Source organism: Ascaphus truei, chromosome 6 (assembly GCF_040206685.1).
Source record: "Ascaphus truei isolate aAscTru1 chromosome 6, aAscTru1.hap1, whole genome shotgun sequence".
Classification (NCBI taxonomy): domain Eukaryota; kingdom Metazoa; phylum Chordata; class Amphibia; order Anura; family Ascaphidae; genus Ascaphus; species Ascaphus truei.
The window spans coordinates 41,840,537-41,860,417 of NC_134488.1; the positions used below are offsets into that span (position 1 = coordinate 41,840,537).

Consider the following 19,881-nt stretch of genomic DNA (forward strand, 5'->3'; position numbering starts at 1 on the left):
CATGTATAGTGCGCTGCACTACACACACCACACACACCACACACACACACACACATACACACACATACACACACACACACAGTTTTTCATATAAGTGTAAAATAGTGCACACACATATCCACATACTATACATACATATACTGTGTGTGCATGTGTAAACCGCTGGGGACTGGAATACAGAAAAGATCAAAGCATGCACTCCAGGGCTTAAAGAATATATATATATATATATATATACTCCTGTTTGACACACACACACACACACACACACACACACACACACACACACACACACACACACACACACACACACACACACACACACACACACACACACACACACACATATGGCTTTTGCGTTTTGCCAAATATGTATGCATACTTATGCAACAAAAACACACACTTACACACAGACAAGGCTGTGCTGTTTCCCGTCATTACACTAGGACTGTGCGTTACTTGATTGCAGTGATGCGTGTAACTGTTACACAGTCGCAGGAGAGACTAGAAGAAGTCGTGTTATTAGCCATTGCCAGGCAGCGCCGTGTGAGACAGGCTGACTGGTACCGGAGGTTCGTACGGCCCGGGCGCTGATGCAATTCCTTCCATGTGCTAGGAGGAAACAGACACTTCTTCCTGCAAGGGGCGGTCATTATAGGAGGTGTTAGGGTCACGATAGGAGGGCTTTAGCGCTGGGTCTGTTTCCCAGTGTTTGCAGACTCGGGGGACGTATGGGAGCGGCAGTGGGGCGCTATTGTAGGTTCTTTATGTAAAAGGACAATCCAGGAACCATGCAGGAGATGAGACACCACATACAGGGGACGGAGCTGTCCCCCCAATTGTTACTAAGGATAGTAAGCAAGTCACGGAGATCATTCCCAGTCTGCGGGAATCTCCGTATAGTGAATGGAAATGGTTGCAGAAATATTAAATATTAGTCTATACTGTACAGTATATATTTGAACAAGAATGAGAATTATATGGAGCTGCACGTAGAATTTGTCAGACCCATAGAGCTAACAATCTATATTTCTGGCCTGAAGATAAAGCTACTTGAAACAAGGGATTAAACGAAGTTTAGGTTATGGAAGTTCGGGTTACACTCCTCACACCAACGTCCTCTCCCAGTCTCTATTTGTTATTACTTATTGTTAGGCGTCACACGGTAAATACAGTGTACAGTGGAGGAAGGGTTATTGTTTTATGATTCAGTGCTGGCCTCTGTCCCACTGCAAGGAAATGTATTGTCCTAGTATCATATTGTCTGTGGCGTTTGTGTCTTTATAGCAACACAGCCCCCTATGGACACCACAGAATTTCCTAGTGAGTAGCAGAGTTTTGGGAGTGCTGTGTGGCGGTGTGCCTCTGTGTTGTGGTGTGTGGTCGTCTGCTGCAGTGTGTTGCATTGTGCTGCGGTGTGTTGCTGTGTGCCACTGTCCCGCATTGTATAGCGATGTCTCCTTGTGCCGCGGTGTATCTCTTTGTGCCGTGGTGTGCCTTCTTGTGCCGCGGTGTGTCTCTTTCTGCTGCGGTGTGCCTTTTTGTGCCGTGGTGTGCCTCTTTGTGCCGCGGTGTGCCTTTTTGTGCCGCGGTGTGCCTCTTTGTGCCGCGGTGTGCCTTTTTGTGCCACGGTGTGCCTCTTTGTGCCGCGGTGTGCCTCTTTGTGCCGCGGTGTGCCTTTTTGTGCCGCGGTGTGCCTCTTTGTGCCGCGCTGTGCCTCTTTGTGCCGCGGTGTGCCTCTTTGTGCCGCGGTGTGCCTCTTTGTGCCGCGGTGTGCCTCTTTGTGCCGCAGTGTGCCTCTTTGTGCCGCGGTGGGCCTCTTTGTGCCGCGGTGTGCCTCTTTTGTGCCGCGATGTGCCTCTTTGTGTTGCGGTGTGCCTCTTTGTGTTGCGGTGTGCCTCTCTGTGTTGCGGTGTGCCTCTCTGTGCCGCAGTGTGTCTCTGTGCCGCAGTGTGTCTCTTTCTGCCACGGTGTGTCTCTGCTGCAGCGTGTCTTTTTGTGCAGCGGTGTGTCCCTTTGTGCCGCGGTGTGTTTCTTTGGGCCGTGGTGTGTTTCTTTGGGCCGTGGTGTGTTTCTTTGGGCCGTGGTGTGTTTTTTTGGGCCGTGGTGTGTTTCTTTGGGCCGTGGTGTGTCTCTTTCTGCTGTGATGTGTCTCTTTCTGCTGTGATGTGTCTCTTTCTACCGTGGTGTCCCTTTCTGCCGCGGTGTGTCTTTGTGTTGCAGTGTGCCTCTTTGTGGTGTGTTGCGGTGTGTCTCTCTGTGCCGTGGTGTGTCTTTGTGTTGCAGTGTGCCGTGATGTTTCCCTTTGTGCCGCGGTGTGTCTTTGTGTTGCAGTGTACCGCTGTGTGCCTCTTTAAGGTGTGCTGCGGTGTGTCTTTGTGTTGCAGTGTGCCGTGATGTCTCTCTTTGTGCTGCGGTGTGTCTTTGTGTTGCAGTGTGCCGTGATGTCTCTCTTTGTGCCGCGGTGTGTCTTTGTGTTGCAGTGTGCCGTGATGTCTCTCTTTGTGCCGCGGTGTGTCTTTGTGTTGCAGTGTGCCGTGATGTCTCTCTTTGTGCCGCGGTGTGTCTTTGTGTTGCAGTGTGCCGTGATGTCTCTCTCTGTGACGTGGTGTGTCTTTGTGTTGCAGTGTGCCGTGATGTCTCTCTTTGTGACGTGGTGTGTCTTTGTGTTGCAGTGTGCCGTGATGTCTCTCTTTGTGCCGTGGTGTGTCTTTGTGTTGCAGTGTGCCGTGATGTCTCTCTTTGTGCCGCGGTGTGTCTTTGTGTTGCAGTGTGCCGTGATGTCTCTCTGTGCCCTGGTGTGTCTTTGTGTTGCAGTGTGCCGTGATGTCTCTCTCTGTGACGTGGTGTGTCTTTGTGTTGCAGTGTGCCGTGATGTCTCTCTCTGTGCCGCGGTGTGTCTTTGTGTTGCAGTGTGCCGTGATGTCTCTCTCTGTGCCGCGGTGTGTCTTTGTGTTGCAGTGTGCCGTGATGTCTCTCTGTGCCGCGGTGTGTCTTTGTGTTGCAGTGTGCCGTGATGTCTCTCTCTGTGACGTGGTGTGTCTTTGTGTTGCAGTGTGCCGTGATGTCTCTCTCTGTGCCGCGGTGTGTCTTTGTGTTGCAGTGTGCCGTGATGTCTCTCTCTGTGCCGCGGTGTGTCTTTGTGTTGCAGTGTGCCGTGATGTCTCTCTGTGCTGCGGTGTGTCTTTGTGTTGCAGTGTGCCGTGATGTCTCTCTCTGTGCCGCGGTGTGCATGTCATGGCTGACATAAAGCGTTCTCCCCAGAAACCTTGCATACTGCAGAGAATTAGCGCCCTGCCAGGAGTTTGTAGCGCGGTATATATTACCAGGCAGCTCCTGATGGCAAAATAAAGCCCAACGCTTTGCGCTGTGTCCCCAGTGAAACACATGCATTCATTTTATTGCTGGGCGTTGGATTTCAGAGCATATTGGATCCGATCTCTGGGGAGATCTCTTCATGATTGCTTTGCATGGATCCGATCTCTGGGGAGATCTCTTCATGATTGCTTTGCATGGAGTGCGTTCCGAAGCCTTGGCTCGAAGCTGTAATCCGTTATTCAGGGAGACTGGCGCCTGCAGACAACGCATGCGCATTGGGATTACTCTTCGCAGAGTGAGATTGAAGTGACGTTCCACATAACCATGTGAAATAACCACGCATTTACTGCCCCGGAAAACAGGAGGCCATCGAAATACGGCAACTCAGAAATATGGATTCCTTGTGCTGAAAAAGAAAGAAGTGCTTTAAACAAAAATATCTAAACATTGAGGATAAGACCTATGATCTTTAGAAGTCTCTCCACATTATTATATATGGCAGGGGCGATCAACTCCGGTCCTCAAGACCTCCCAACTGGTCAGGTTTTAAGGATATCCCTGCTTCAGCGCAGGTGGCTTAATCAGTCCCAGCTCCACCAGAGGTGGCTCACTCAGTGGCTCTGTCTTCGACTGAACCACTGGTTGAGCCGATACAAAAACAAGGCGCACAGCGCACATAGTGCGGTAAAGTAAAGATATATTCATGTACTAAACAGTTAAAGGTTCTGCGTACATCAGTTGAGAATAAAACAAGCAATAGGTTAGTGGGGTTACCACACGGCGAATCAACCGGAGCGTTGTAAATATACTTTTACTTTACTTCACTGTGTGCGTTGTGCGCCTTGTTCTTGTATTGTTTCTCTGGTAGCAGGGGAGTCGAGCCACCCCTTCATGAAGGCTGCAGACGCATCATAGTGACCTCCATTACAAGGTTTAATCACTCCATGTTGTGTCATTGTCAGCACTTGTTTGATGTGGGACTATGTTCTAGTTGCGCACTGATCACCTTTCTTTCCACTGGTTGAGCCACCTGGGCTGAAGCAGGGGTATCCTTAAAACCTGTGATATAAAAGAAAAATAGTCTTAACAATTACAGTGTAATACACAAACTGATGCGCGTGTGCAATAAGCAGACAGATGTGCGTGTATGTTAATACATACCGTGCTTATGGCGGAAAAAGCCCCAGAGTCCAGTTCTATTAAGAGTATCCGGAGGAACTCTGGCTCTCGCTGCCAGAATGGTATCCAACCCTTATTGTTCCCGTGTAGAAAAGAACGACTCTGGGTGCACGGATCCGGAATTCACCGGAGGAGAAAAATAAATAAATAGCTTAATACGGCTATGGCAAAAAATGCAATGAACAAACAGTGAGAAATGCACTCACTTGGTTCTCCTTGAGCCACCTGTGCTGAAGCAGGGACTGATTGAGCCACCTGTTCTAAAGCTGAGACTGATTAAGCCATCTGTGCTGAAGCAGGGACATCCTTAACACCTGACCTGTTGGGGGATCTTCTGGACTGGAGTTGAGCCCTCCTCTTATATAGGGAAGAGAGGGTTTCTAAAATGAATCAATTTTCTTTCCAAACAAACTGGACTTGTAAGTTTGATGATTAACAAGTAAGGATATATGATAATAAAGGGAGAGGTGCTCCGGTTTTGCCAATAAAAAGAAATAGTTACTAGGTAGATAGTGATATTACAGGTCTTGTAAACACAGCACAGCAGTACTCTGGCTTTGTAAATAGAAAAGCAGTGGTACTATGCTTGGTAAATAAAAAGTAGTGGTACCCTAGGGTTTGTAAATAAGAACGGTTGGGGTACTCTGGGTTAGTATGTAGAATAGTAGTGATAATCCAGGTTCATAGATAAAAAGGTACCGTAACCACAATAGCAACACATTTAGCATTTTTCGGGTCCACGTCAAAATATCTGAAAACCCAGATTTCACAGCAAAATACCAGGCTACACCGCAGGTTTATAAACAGTCACCCTGAGCGTGTAACGTGCAAGCCGATTCCCCTGAAATAAACACGATGCCCTAGTATGTTCTGAATACACCACAAACGACAGCGGCTCATGTCTTAACGCGCCCCGGTAATACCGCCGGGAATGCAGGAAAGTTAACCTTAAAAAAAAAAACCCCACTTGTGAGCACAGTCATATCTCTCAGACAGGTCTGGAATCCTGCCCTTCCCCATTATCTTTCAGCATACATTGCTTCCACTGCAGCTAGGGATTCTGGGAAATGACATGCAAATGAGCACACAGTGTCATGCTTAGCTTCTTATCCATTTTAACATGGGATCCCTATAAGCTTATGGCTGCCGTGTTACACAGCCTAACAGCACAGCCTGGGTTAAAGAAGTGCACAGCCAGTAACCCTACTCACAGACAGCTGTTTCGACCTTTTGGTGTTATCAGTGTGAGGTTGGCTACTGGCCCTGCATGGTAAGCTGGTAGTGGCTACAAACCCAGGTACGCAAAGTAAGTTACAGTATAGTGAGTAACAAAGTAACAAAAAAAAAACCACCATAAAAAACCCTTTAGTGAGTATTTTAGATTACACTGAACCTATTCCACGCGTGGCTATACTGCAAACATCTCCTGTACTATTATTGTGGGATATTAAGTTCTGGGGGAGTGTTCACAACCCATTTCAACCCTTCATCAAACATGCTCAATTTAAACTCATACCTCATTTCATTTAAGCCCATGTTCTGCCATTATTACACATTTCTGCGTGGTGCTTTGCACATCATTAACCGTGCTGAAAACACGCCTGTTGTGTTAAAATGAAACATGGCTGTTAGCAAAATGAGCTCGATTCCTTATTCCTGCATATGAGCCAATTATTGCAGGTCCCCTTAGCAGTGCAGGCGGCGTGTGACTTTTCTCCATTTACCCCGAAATATCATCAACTCACGGTATCGCTGAGCTCGGGGAAAAAATCCCCGAACAATATCATTTGTAAACGAATAATGAATCATTATTTTCTAACCTTGACGAGGGTGATGGCAGATCCATCGGACATGTTTAAGGAAAGAGTGTGCATCTTACAAATGCTATGCAACTATTTATATATTGAACCATTTAAAACAGATACATGATCCAGTGATTTTTTAACTAGGGGACCATGGTTTAATTTGTCTTTTTTTTTTTTTTTTTTTTTAACCTTGTGGAACATAATTGACAAATGTTGCTCTTAATCAATATACGTACATATAAATTTCTAGTATAGAATGAAACCCTGGTGCATATATATCATCTTCAAATTCAGATGCTATATTAATATGTCAAATCTATTGTGATGGGCTGATCTTAGTAAAGTATACTGTGAATATACGACAGGCACTTAACACTGGGAGACACCGTGCTATAGCCGCGGGATATTTCAGCCACAACCAGCAATGAATCACTGATGCAAAGAGCTTGCAATCGAAGTGACCAAATGACACCGATTCCGTTTTACAGGACATAATTGGCTCTTCAGGTGATTTTTAACCCCGCTCTGTCTGTCACGAAGTGTCCGTTTCTCCCCCCGTGCCCAATTTAATGTGTTTTATTTTTCAGCTCTTTCCGTGGACTTTTTTTTATCCGTGAGCAATATTTAACGTGTCATTGGAATAATCCACGTTTCCCGTGTCCTGTGCTTGTAATTAACCAAATAATGCTTTATTATTTATTTATTATTTCTTTTGGGCCCGGTTTTACATTTTCTGCCAGATAAAAAGTAATGAACATCTTTGCCCTTCCAGGTGTTTACTTCCAGCTCCGTCACTTAATACGTATTTATTTTGATTTTGTTCCGTTCCTGTTCTTTTTTTTTTTTATTTTTTATTTCGCCTGCAAATGTTGTATTTTTTTTTTCTTCCTTTTTTTTTTCTCATCGTGTACATTCTTTTTTTTGTATTTTCCATGTGACCTCCCTCCACTTTCCTTTCAACCAATCATGTGCGTGCGTATCATGTGACTGTGTCATGTGGCTTGCATGGTGCTGCCGATGGCGTCTTCGCTGATGAACAGAAGGTAAAAATTCTTTGTTCTGATTGGTTTGTGGGGCAAGTTGGGAGGAAAAAAAAATAAAAACCAGCTTCCACCTGGGAGCGTTGCAAATTGGTTGACTTTCTATATAAAATGCATCTCTAGGGACCCCACACTTATTTGCTTACTGAACACTTTTCCCCAGCAGAAGGCGATGCATCACATCAGCTAGAATTACCTTTCTGAAATGAGGTACCATTGTTGGCTTCATCAGATGTCCGTAGACCTGTTGGTGAGAAACTCCAGCCCTCAAGGGCCACCAACAGGTCAGATTTGAAGGATATCCCTGCTTCAGCACGGGTGGCTCAGTCTTTGACTGAGCCACTGATTGAGCCACCTTTGCTGAAGCAGAGAGATAATTAAAAGCTGACCTGTTGCCCACCCCATGACGTAGACTCAGAGTAAATGTTTGCTTCGACCTGGCCGATTAATGGATACGTTGAAAGTGGAGTCTAATGTCGTCACATCCCCCAACATTGGGCCACGTATGCTTCAGTAAAGTGTCCCTACTCCACACTATAAACAGTGCCATACGTGGGCTCAAGCACGTGGATGTCAAGAGCTCCGTATTTAGAATGACGAGTAATAATTATTTAGGGTCTTGATGGCCATTCTAGGGTCTTCCAGACACGTTCAAGAGGTGAAATGTGGCAGAGAAGGTCCACGTGAGCTATTGCCCGCCACTTCGGGGGTCTTAAAGTGTTTAGAAAGCACCTCCATAGATTTCAACAGCAATCAAATGTTACGTGCAGCCACCTCACAGATGGAGAGTTTATACACTTGCCTGGCATACAGGAAACCATTAAGTAGGGTATGTTAGTGATATACAGCGTAGATACGCAGGGGTTAGTCATTAAACGGCGATTGTGCATTGAAGCCAATGTGCGTTTAGTGCCACGATGTCAGTTTAATGAATAAGCCCCATGATGATAAATAATAATAATAAAAAAACCTGTTCTTTATACTGTATCCTGGCCAGATTAGCAGGAAATGGGAGTATCGTGTTAGCAAAGGTTCACCCATATAACAAAAATCAGACACTCAATAAATGGCAAGACCTTCTAATTATTATCAGTATTGAAATAAAAGTTGTTGGATCCCTTCTTAGACAGGGGAAGACGTTGGGAATGGGGGCTTTGTCGATAGGGCTACAGCCCTTAGACTGGCTTAGCTCGCGCCCCACCCTGCACCAAGTTATAGCAAACCCAGTGGAACACCCGGAGACCCTCCGTGGAGCAGAAGGTTCCCAGCAGGGCGGAGCGTGGGGCATGTGGCACAGGGTAGATTTGGAGCTGTGGTTGCATCACTAACACCAATAACCTATCAGCACTAATACATGCATGCGGGGTCCCCCACACCCCCCCCTAACTGTGAGAACAAAGAAGCATGGTTGTCTTGTGTCTCGTGGCTCCCTTTCGTGGGCTGTTCTGTGGCAAGAACTGGGGTCTCTTTCATTGCCTTTTGTTTAAATTGTCCTAGTTTGCTCCGAGTTTGGTTTCAATAATGGGAGGAGGGGGGGGGGGAGGGGGAAGTCCATTTAAATATACCCTGCGGACAGCTGTGAACCGCCATATTCACCTCTCTCCATTTAAATATAACGCAGGTGCCGCTTTATAGATAAAATAGATAAAAAATTAAAATAAAAAAAGCCGTTCTCATTTAATTAACCCCTTTGGGGCCAGAGGGGCTGGCTTCATAGTACTGGGCAATTAATGGCGGGCTCCCCACCGGCAGTGAAGGGGTTAAATTACTCCCAGTCTTTCTAAATATCCGCAGAGGTCACCCCTCAAGGACGTAACGCAGCGAGGTTTGGGGTTGTGGACCACAAAAATGGCAGTATAGTGGGAACGTGGTGACTTGTACCTGAGACTCCAGTGAGACAGACCCCAAGTCAGGGAGCCGGGGCATGTCTGTACCCCCTTTATAAAGCAGCAATACATGCGAGAGAGGGAGAAAGGATCCTTATTTCCAGGAAGTTGAAATAACAGCCATGTTATAGATCGATTATTGTGGTTGGGGTATATTGCGGGGTCTTGTTTTCAAAAGTAGAGAAAAGTGTATTTAGACGCCCTGGTCAGTTTTTTGGAACAGTTTCTTACACCTGATGACGTATTTTAGACTTAAACCACTTCAGGTGTGCAGTGTTTTTGGGGGGCAAATAAAAAAGCAAAAAGGATGGTGCAGAGTTACACAGAATGTGATACATCTCATTATAATCTGTGCACCATGTAACTCCTCCCAACTCCTCCTACTGACTCTCCCCAAGGTGCGAGCTGGGGCAGAGACGCAGAATGTGATACATCTCATTATAATCTGTGCCCCATGTAACTCCCCCCAACTCCTCCTATTGACTCTCCCCAAGGTGCAAGCTGGGGCAGAGACACAGAATGTGATACATCTCATTATAATCTATACACCATGTAACTCCTCCCCCAACTCCTCCTACTGACTCTCCCCAAGGTGCAAGCTGGGGCAGAGACGCAGAATGTGATACATCTCATTATAATCTGTGCCCCATGTAACTCCCCCCCAACTCCTCCTACTGACTCTCCCCAAGGTGCGAGCTGGGGCAGAGACGCAGAATGTGATACATCTCATTATAATCTGTGCCCCATGTAACTCCCCCCAACTCCTCCTATTGACTCTCCCCAAGGTGCAAGCTGGGGCAGAGACACAGAATGTGATACATCTCATTATAATCTATACACCATGTAACTCCTCCCCCAACTCCTCCTACTGACTCTCCCCAAGGTGCAAGCTGGGGCAGAGACGCAGAATGCGATACATCTCATTATAATCTGTGCACCATGTAACTCCTCCCCCAACTCCTCCTACTGACTCCCCCCAAGGTACAAGCTGGGGCAGAGACGCAGAATGTGATACATCTCATTATAATCTGTGCACCATGTAACTCCCCCCAACTCCTCCTACTGACTCCCCCCAAGGGGCAAGCTGGGGCAGAGACGCAGAATGTGATACATCTCATTATAATCTGTGCACCATGTAACTCCCCCAACTCCTCCTACTGACTCTCCCCAAGGTGCAAGCTGGGGCAGAGACGCATCTCATTATAATCTGTGCACCATGTAACTCCTCCCCAACTCCTACTGACTCCAAGGTGCAAGTTCGGGCAGAGACGCAGAATGTGATACATCTCATTATAATCTGTGCACCATGTAATTCCTCCCCAACTCCTACTACTGACTCTCCCCAAGGTGCAAGCTGGGGCAGAGACGCAGAATGTGATACATCTCATTATAATGTGTGCCCCATGTAACTCCCCCCCCCCCAACTCCTCCTACTGACTCTCCCCAAGGTGCAATCTGGGGCAGAGATGCAGAATGCGATACATCTCATTATAATCTGTGCACCATGTAACTCCCCCCCAACTCCTACTGACTCCACAAGGTGCGAGCTGGGGCAGAGACGCAGACTGTGATACATCTCATTATAATCTGTGCACCATGTAACTCCCCCAACTCCTCCTACTGACTCTCCCCACGGTGCAAGCTGGGTCAGAGACGCAGAATGTGATTCATCTCATTATAATCTGTGCCCCATGTAACTCCTCCCCCAACTCCTACTGACTCCACAAGGTGCAAGCTGGGGCAGAGGGGGCAAAATGGGAGCAAAATGCTTTGGTACATTGGTGCAGGGTTTTGCTCCAAAATTGCCTTGATACATAGAACCCTAAATATTTTTTAGGGAAGCGTACTGCAGGTTGTTGCTTTAAAAACCTATCCTAGTTTTCCCCTGGCTATTAAAAAGGGATATACATATATGTACCAGTATATATTCTATACTTTGCCTGTGCATGCTGCACGATGCATGCATGCATGACTCTTAATTTGCAGTGCTATAGAGCTCTCGGCTGCAAAAGGAGGGTGCATAGTTTTTGACCCCGTTTTGCAGCCTGATCTAATGTCAGCATGACCTCATAACCGCTTTTCCATCCGTCACCTTCACTTAACAGTTTTTTCTCTAACGATTTTCTTTTCCTCAGAGACTTTGGCAGACGTGTTCTTACTCAACTAATCTTCCACTCTTTCCACACTAAACCTCTTTCTTCTTAGCTTGAATCATCACTAACTCCTGCGTTTTGATTTCCGTTTGCGTTTTCAGACCCGGCCATTGACTTTATTGTTTTGTAGACGGCAGGACCTGTTTGTTGAGTGATCTCCATGTAGATATAGTATTCATCAACCAAAACCGTTACTCCCACACTGACGAAATGTCAGAAGCTCGGGGGCCCGATCACTAGGGAGTTGGCGGGTGTTTTCTGCAAATGGGAGCTTATAAAAGTAATGTGGTTTAATCTGCGTAGAAACGGAGGACGATTAACTAAAGCGCTGATCCATGGCCATTCAACTGCTATTGCACTTTAGTAGGTATATACTCGACGAGGGTAATGCAAAGCAGAATCCATTGAGCAAAGTCTTGTACGTCTGGGAATTACAAACAGATTTATCGATGATATAAACTCCTGAGCTAATTTCCCACACATGAGATTAAGCGTTCTGCAACGTAGAGTAGCACTGAGTATTATTTTACACTTCTGTTCTCCTTTTTATAAGAGACACTCGTGAAATATCAATTGAGCGCTTTAACGCCTGCCAACTGGTTTACTGATACAGTATATGCACCTGCTTTACAGCAACAATTTCCCACAAACTCTTATCTATTTATAATCTAGTTATAATATATCCAGGTATAATATAAACAAAAAATTATATCTGTTTATAATCTAGTTATAATATATCCAGGTATAATATAATATAAACTGAACATTTTATCTATGAATAATCTAGTTATAATACTACGAATTCTATCTATAACCTAGTTATAATATATCTAGGTATAATATAAACTGACAGGAATATACTGCATGTTTAGCTTTTAGTTGTAGGGTTCTTGTTGCTGAGTTTTCACCTGATTACTATATTCTGACACCACCTGTCACTGCAGCAGCCTGTGTGTGTGTTTATCTCAGCGGCCATTTTAACTCCCCTGGCAGGCAAAGTTCAGCAACAGAGATCCCCCAGGAAGGTATTACACCACAAACAAAGGGCTGCATTTTTAAAGAGAGCAGTGAACGGGCTTCCCAGTGGTATAAAGAAAAGAAATACGTTTTGTGTGCCGGGTACAGTAGATTTGAGGAAAGATAGACATATTTCGGTGAAGGCCTTCCAGTCTGTATCTTGTTAAAAGGAGATGAAGGTTGGAAGTAATTGGAGATACTCAGTGTCAGTATACAGTGCAGCATATTTAAAAAAATTTTTAAAGGGTTGGAGTATACTGTACCAACCCTTCCAAGGAAAGACTTTGCGCGTACAAGCCGAAAGAGGGGGAGAGGGGTTATGATAGAAACGGTTACATTTCTCAAGCATGCAGATAAGGAGTTTCCTACATGTTGTTAGTCAGGCTTACACTATAATGCCACTGGTGGGTAGATGTAGGGGGAATATTAGTGAGTAGTGGACGCATGGAACAGCTGCCCAGTGGCCATGTGTGTAGTAAAGAAAATAAAGAATACACGGAAAAGGCAGAATGAAATAATACGTGTAGAACTGAGATTCCGTAGGGTTTGGGATGTAGCAGTAAATAGAATTTGTGTGTACGTATATTTCAACAAATAAATATTTCCCGCTGAACAAATTGCTGTTAAAAAAAAAAAAGAAATAAAATCTTAATGCAACTATGCTTTGTTTTGGGTATTGTGGAAAATGTATCTTTTTGGTTAAATATACAGTGACCTCCCACTTAGCAAACATACATTGGATAGCACAGACCCACGCCAACACCGTCAACAAAAGTTTTACCCTTTGATTATCTTTAAACAACAAAAAGCACAGGAGAGCGGGACCGTAGGCGCCTTATGGAATAACGTGGCATAGTAAATATGGCCTATATTATTTACCTTCCACCTCACTTGGGTTGGTAGAAGCAAATATAAACGCGTGAGAAACGCTGGGGATTCTGGGACAGGAAATGACAGTGTGTCCCGGTACAGCAGCCAATTCTTATAACTCTATAGTTGATTAGATGTTGAGATTTGGGGGGTAGGGGGGGAATGGGAGTAATGTTGGGCTGGGAGAGCAATTGGCCTCTCCTTCATATGATGAGCTTTGCTCATCAGTGTTAAATAATTTAGTGGGAAGGGGCAGTTCCCACTGTAACCCTTTGAGGGCCCCCAGGACTTAGGTAGGGGCCCAGTCACGTAGTAGCCACATCCAAAAATACAGCTCCTTTCGCTAGGACGCGATCGTGCCCTGATCAGTCACTCAGTCACGGAAGGGGGGGTAACTCCTTCCCTTCCGTCATCAGTGATGGAGCACGTGATCGGAGGGGACCGTTGCACTCTGGCTCCGCTGCCCCTCCGGCACTCAAAGGGTTAATCCAACATTGGGCTGATGGGGTCACGTTCAGAGTTGATGCTGGAGGGGTGTGTGGCTTCTGCAATATTTAAATAGAACCTTGTGATTATCTCTGACCCTTTTGCCTGGCAGAGATTAAACGTGCGTAGGCCGCTCTCCTGTGCCATAGTGCCGGAGTGGCCAACTCCAGTCTTCCAGGGCCACCAGCAGCAGGTCAAGTTTCAAGGATATCCCTGCTTTAGCACAGCAGACTGAACCACTGATTGAGCCACCTGGATATCCTTAAAGTCTGACTTGTTGTTGGCCCTTGAGGACTGAAGTTGGCCATCCTGCCATACTGTAGACTAGGATATTACGAGTCAAAATTGCAATTCAGGTACAAACAAAACGTATCTGACATACTGTAGGGTAGAGTGGTTTCAAAATGCAGGTAACACAGCTCTATTTGTCACTAGGGCAGGTTGCTTGAACAGCGGGGGTGGGGGGGCTTTAAAAGTAGTGATTCTGTGTCTGATTGGGCAATTGGAAAACCTATTTAAGATATGGGCAATTCTTGGGATCTGGTTTTGGAAAGATTTATACAACATCTCTGCGATAAAACACAAAGGCAAACAGTCTACACTGTATAATGCACAGCACTCCCCCCCCACCCCCAAGGGAAGACAGCACTGGCTATGAATACGTGCTCACTGTAAACTAAGGTTGGGCTTTTCAGTAACCTGTAGCACCAACACTTATTTATTTGTAACTGTTATTATAGGGAGTATGGAAACATATATATATTTTTTTGGTTGAAGTATATTTGTTACATATACAAAGTGACTGTGTCCCATATAGCTGCATACGGTACACTGGATTTGCTGTGTAGTTACTAACTAACGCCCCGACAAACCTTTTTAGCATTAGATTTGTTTCAACCACACAAGCATACTGTAAGTGAATGGCCATAAGGTGCTTTCTGACATCGCTTAATGCATATGCCCCGTAATGTTTACCTTGCTGATTGAATCCGCATAAGAGGTTGCCTTGGTTAGCATATGGGTCCACATTTGACAGAATTCTATTTAACCCGAAATGGGCTACATCCATACACTGTATTAGCAAATACAAAAAAAGTAGTTGATCTCTGCACCCTAGTCCTAGTGCCAACACACGTTGACCACTGTGCTTTACGTATGGGTTATCCTGAACACCTGGCTTGTTGGTCACCATTGAGTTCTGATTGTGGTCAAGTGTGATGTAAAGCTTCACTTGACTGTCAACTCGATGCCTTTCAGGGGAACCCAGTGCTCCAAAGCTGGAAGGCTCCTTGGGAAATGACGGCAACTCCATGAAAGTGAACCTGATCAAGCAAGATGACGGAGGCTCCCCAATCCGACACTACCTGGTCAGCTACAAAGCTGTAAGTCTGTATAACGCGCAGCTTCTCTTTTATTCAGGTTGGAAGCAGAGGGCTTCTTTGCCTGCAACACATTGAGAACTGTAGAGTGTTTGACCCACAGATTCAATCCATACTCGCTACTTTTCAGTGGGCTGACCTCATAAAGATCTTTCCTGCATTCATTGTTGGGATAATGCAGCATTGCAGCAATCTCCTAGACCCCTGAGGCTAATCCACAGTGGCCTACCCCTCTGGGACCCCCTGGTAAAAAGGGTAAAATCACATATTGTGTCCAACCGACAAGGACTATTGACCACGTGGCTACTGCACGTAATATCTTGAGTATTGGGGTCTTTGGAGGTCAGAACCCCTGAATCAGGTACTGCACAAAAAATGCTTTTTATATTGGGCGTATATATTATTTTTCGTTCCCTTGAACTCTAAATTGCCAATGAAGTGATATATTTTATAATCTATTGACTTCAATAGTCACATTATCCTGCCCTGAGGAAGACCCACACAGGGTTGAAACGTTGACGGACTGTTATGTAATAAACAAGTAATCATATTGCAATTATATTTGAGAGCATAGAGAATGAATTTGATCGTTGGCTACACTAGTGTGTCACAACATCATCCTTGAATATCACGGTGTTGTGCAGTGCTGAATACTGTAGCATATGGTGGCTCAATCTAATTTATGGTGCTAGAGCTGTAGAAATATTATAGCTCACATTTACTGCGCAATCTTCTGCCATATGAGGATGGAAGACCCCTTACACCCTATTCAAGTCAATGGTGTCTTTAGGGGCCCCAGAAGGTGACTTATGGCAAAAGACTGCTTGGTATTATGGTCCATTTGACGTACCCAAGGAGCTGACAGCCAAGATTCTTTGCCTTCAGTGAATGGGTTGTGCTATTCCTTCTGGCTTTGCATCACTTAGTAAATATGGCCCATTGTGTCCACCTTCCTCGTGATTAAACAATCCCACCAAGGATTGGGGTAATAAGGATTCACCGCACGTCATGAGTTCAAATCTGCAGAGCTTGCCCTTTTGTGCCTCCACCACCAAGGATTAGGAAGCATCTCATGATTTCCCCTCCCCCGCCCCCCCCCCCCCCCCCCCAGAAAAACGTCCAGGAATGGAAACCCGAATTCAGGATACCATCCAGCAGTGGCCACGTGATGCTCAAGTCCCTGGAGTGGAACGTGGAGTACGAGGTTTCTGTGGTGGCTGAAAACCAACAGGGGAAGTCCAAAGCCGCCCGTTACTCGTTCCGGACCATGGCCCAGCCCACAGCCATTCCAGGTACCGCTTACCACCCCTTCCCCCCATGCTTAACCGTTAATGCAACAGCGCTGCTTCCCTCCTAACGTGCTTGAACGTACCCCTGACAAGCTGCTTGCTTACTGCCCATCACCATGACAGGTCACGCATGCACAGCTTGGGTTGTGCCGGGACCATGTAATGATGCAGAGTGTGAGATGTATTATGAATAGGGTGGCACTGTGACCACTACATATAGAAGCAGGGCTCGGAAAATCCACTAGTTTCGGGACCAGTGGGGATTAAAAGACTGTGACTGCAGAAGACCCGTGTAGGAGGCAGGGCTGTCAATCACCGACCTGCTTGCTGAAGACATTCCCCACAATGGCTTGCAATGGGGTGCAACAAAGCAATGATTGAACGCTCTGCCCAAGTCTTCCGTAGCCACAGTCTTTACTGCTTTGTGACTATGTGGTCCATATGTGACCTCCTGCAGGTAAGTTTTTCCAGCCCGTTATATACGCCTTGTGTTTCTGGGTACTGCCTAATTCTGTACATTATAGACTCCAGCTTGGCTTGGGCAGTGGTTGTCAACTCTCACTTTGGGAAAACCCCGGTCAGGCCTCATTTTGGAGATGGCCCAACCTGTAATCTAAGCACATGCTCACGTTTCCTATTACCTTGGTCACTTTTAGCATGTGGTGTGAACAGCTTTCCCCGAGCAGAGGGTGGAAAACTCTTCTGCGTACCAATGCTGGGTTTATACATCATGTATATTGCAATGTCCCTACATGGAGCTACATATCTCCACAAGGATAATAGTCACATGAGAAATACATATGATCTGAGATAGGAATGTACCCTACGACCACCTTACTACTGAGGAGTAAGTTGTGTCTGGGTGCGGCTGATGCCTCAGTATAGGTGCACAATGCAAGCAAACTTCTGTATTATTAGGTGCCTCCCTTCTGATATACTCTTCCCTTCTGCCTTCCCGCTCTTGATATGTCATCATTCCCATTGATAGCTCCTGCACCAAAGTTGATTTCCGTCAAATCTCCTTGAGTTGAGTGGTCTGCTACATAGGCCACGTGATTCTTCATAAGTCTACGGGCTATAACTTCCAAACGGTCTCCCCACCCACACACATTGCATCAGACACGGGACAAAATCGGCTCCTGGGGGCAGAGATCAGTGGATTTAGAGACATTAGATTGGGTATGCAGGATATAGCTGTGTACCTTGCATGGAAATATACATTGGATTTGACTGGTGTGCAGTGAGAACGGAATGATATAGTAACACGTTCCTGGCATGAGAGAGCAAGGTGAAGTCTCGGTATAATGCACTTAGTAGCACTAAATACGTTAATTAAATATATCCAAATATTACTGATATTTCTAACTATCTCGTACTTGAAGGACAACTTTGCTCACTCTTTAGTGTTGGTGTAAATGCTCATTTCTCATTCATCATGAAGGACTTAAGCCCCATCTTTAATATGGTGCTCAGGAAGAGTTCACTTGAATGGAGCTTACATCTTCCCAAGCAGGGTGAAGACAGCTTCACAGCACATTGAATGGGGAGCCTTATGAGTATATAGTAAGCATGTATATATACTTATTTATGTAGTGGGAACTACATATTCAATATGTTGTACAACAGACATTGGGATACAAGGAGTTCTGATACAGCACGGGTAACGTGGCGCGGCACGGGTAACGTGGCGTGGCACGGGTAATGTGGCGTGGCACGGGTAACGTGGCGCCGCACGGGTAACGTGGCGCGGCACGGGTAATGTGGCGTGGCACGGGTAACGTGGCGTCGCACGTGTAACGTGGCGCCGCACGGGTAACGTGGTAAAAGTGTTTGTTCATGATTTAACACATCCATTTAAAGACCATGAATATTGGTAATAACCAGACACCCCGAATCTGATTGATCTTCAATGTATTTGTAGGTCCCTGTAAACTGTGTGTGCAACTCCAGTCCTCGAGGGCCACCAACAGGTCAGGTTTTCAGGATATCCCTGCTTCAGCACAGGTGGCTCCGTTTTTTTTACTGAGCCACTGATTGAGCCACCTGTGCTGAAGCAGGGATATCCAGAAAACCTGACCTGTTGCTGGCCCTTGAGGACTGGAGTCGCCGGCCCCTGCTGCAGATTGTAACGTCCATGGGTGCAAGCAGCCCATACTAGTTAATACTATTAAGAGCATAAGGGTGCACCATATACAAAACCCAAAGGACACATTTGGCAGTGATTATGGTTAAGCTTCCTGTGGCTGTCGGCGTATAGCGGCACATCCCTCCAGTAGGAACACCAGGGCTAGGTCATTGTAAAGCAGCGTTGTTGAGGCTCTCCCCATCGTGCCGGGCCGCTGCCCTCACTGTTGTGTTTGCCGATGACTTGTTCAGAAGATCTCATCTGCAAAGTTTCCTGCAACATATACTACGGCAGCAGGAGAACTGGTCCAAGCCAGGGGTTAGCAGTCCTAAGACCGGCACTGCCCTACACAAGGAGGCCCCCCCGATTACCGCAATGGTGTTATTTAAGGGGAGAGCTTGTGACCCGATAGTGGTTGCTGGGCAGTTTGTTGCAAGCGAGCTAATCCGTAACGGTGTCCTTGTAGGACACATAATGAAGGGTGTGCAGCCTCAACGGGGACCCCTAATTTAGGATCACATACTGTATGCCTCGCACCTGGAGACCAATCAGGCTGTGGTGACAAAGAGCACACCGGCTCAACAGATGTTACACTCCATGTTTGGAGATTCAAAGCGAAGTATGGCTGAGCAAGGCTGAAATACACACACACACACACTGATACACACTGATACACACATACACTGATACACACAGACTGACTCTCCCTGCAGAGACACACACACACACACACACACACACACACACACACACACACACACACACACACACACACACACACACACACACTGATACACACAGAGTGACTCTCCCTGCAGTCACACTCACACACACTCACTGATGCACACAGACTGACTCTCCCTGCAGTCACACACACACACATACACACACACACACAGAGTGACTCTCCCTGCAGTCACACTCACACATAGGCTGATACACACAGTGACTCTCCCTACTGTCACTCTCACACACACACTGATACACACAGACGGACTCTCCCTGCAGTCACACTCACACACACACACACACACACACACTGATACACACAGACTGACTCTCCCTGCAGTCACACTCACACACACTCACTGATGCACACAGACTGACTCTCCCTGCAGACACACACACACACACACACACACACACACACACACACACACACACACACACACACAGTGACTCTCCCTGCAGTCACACTCACACACAGGCTGATACACACAGTGACTCTCCCTACTGTCACACTCACACACACACACTGATACACACAGACGGACTCTCCCTGCAGTCACACTCACACACACACACACACTGATACACACAGACTGACTCTCCCT

General features: G+C 46.2%; 1 protein-coding gene across 7 annotated transcripts in view; it reads left to right on the forward strand.

Moving 5' to 3' along the window:
- Positions 1–19,881, forward strand: part of NCAM1 (neural cell adhesion molecule 1) — a 215,364-nt gene that overhangs the window by 174,757 nt on the left and 20,726 nt on the right. For all 7 annotated transcript variants that reach the window (XM_075604028.1, XM_075604029.1, XM_075604032.1 and 4 more), the window contains 2 exons: positions 15,012–15,136; positions 16,245–16,425. In XM_075604028.1, coding sequence (XP_075460143.1) covers positions 15,012–15,136; positions 16,245–16,425 — 306 coding nt within the window. The remainder of the gene's footprint in view (positions 1–15,011; positions 15,137–16,244; positions 16,426–19,881) is intronic.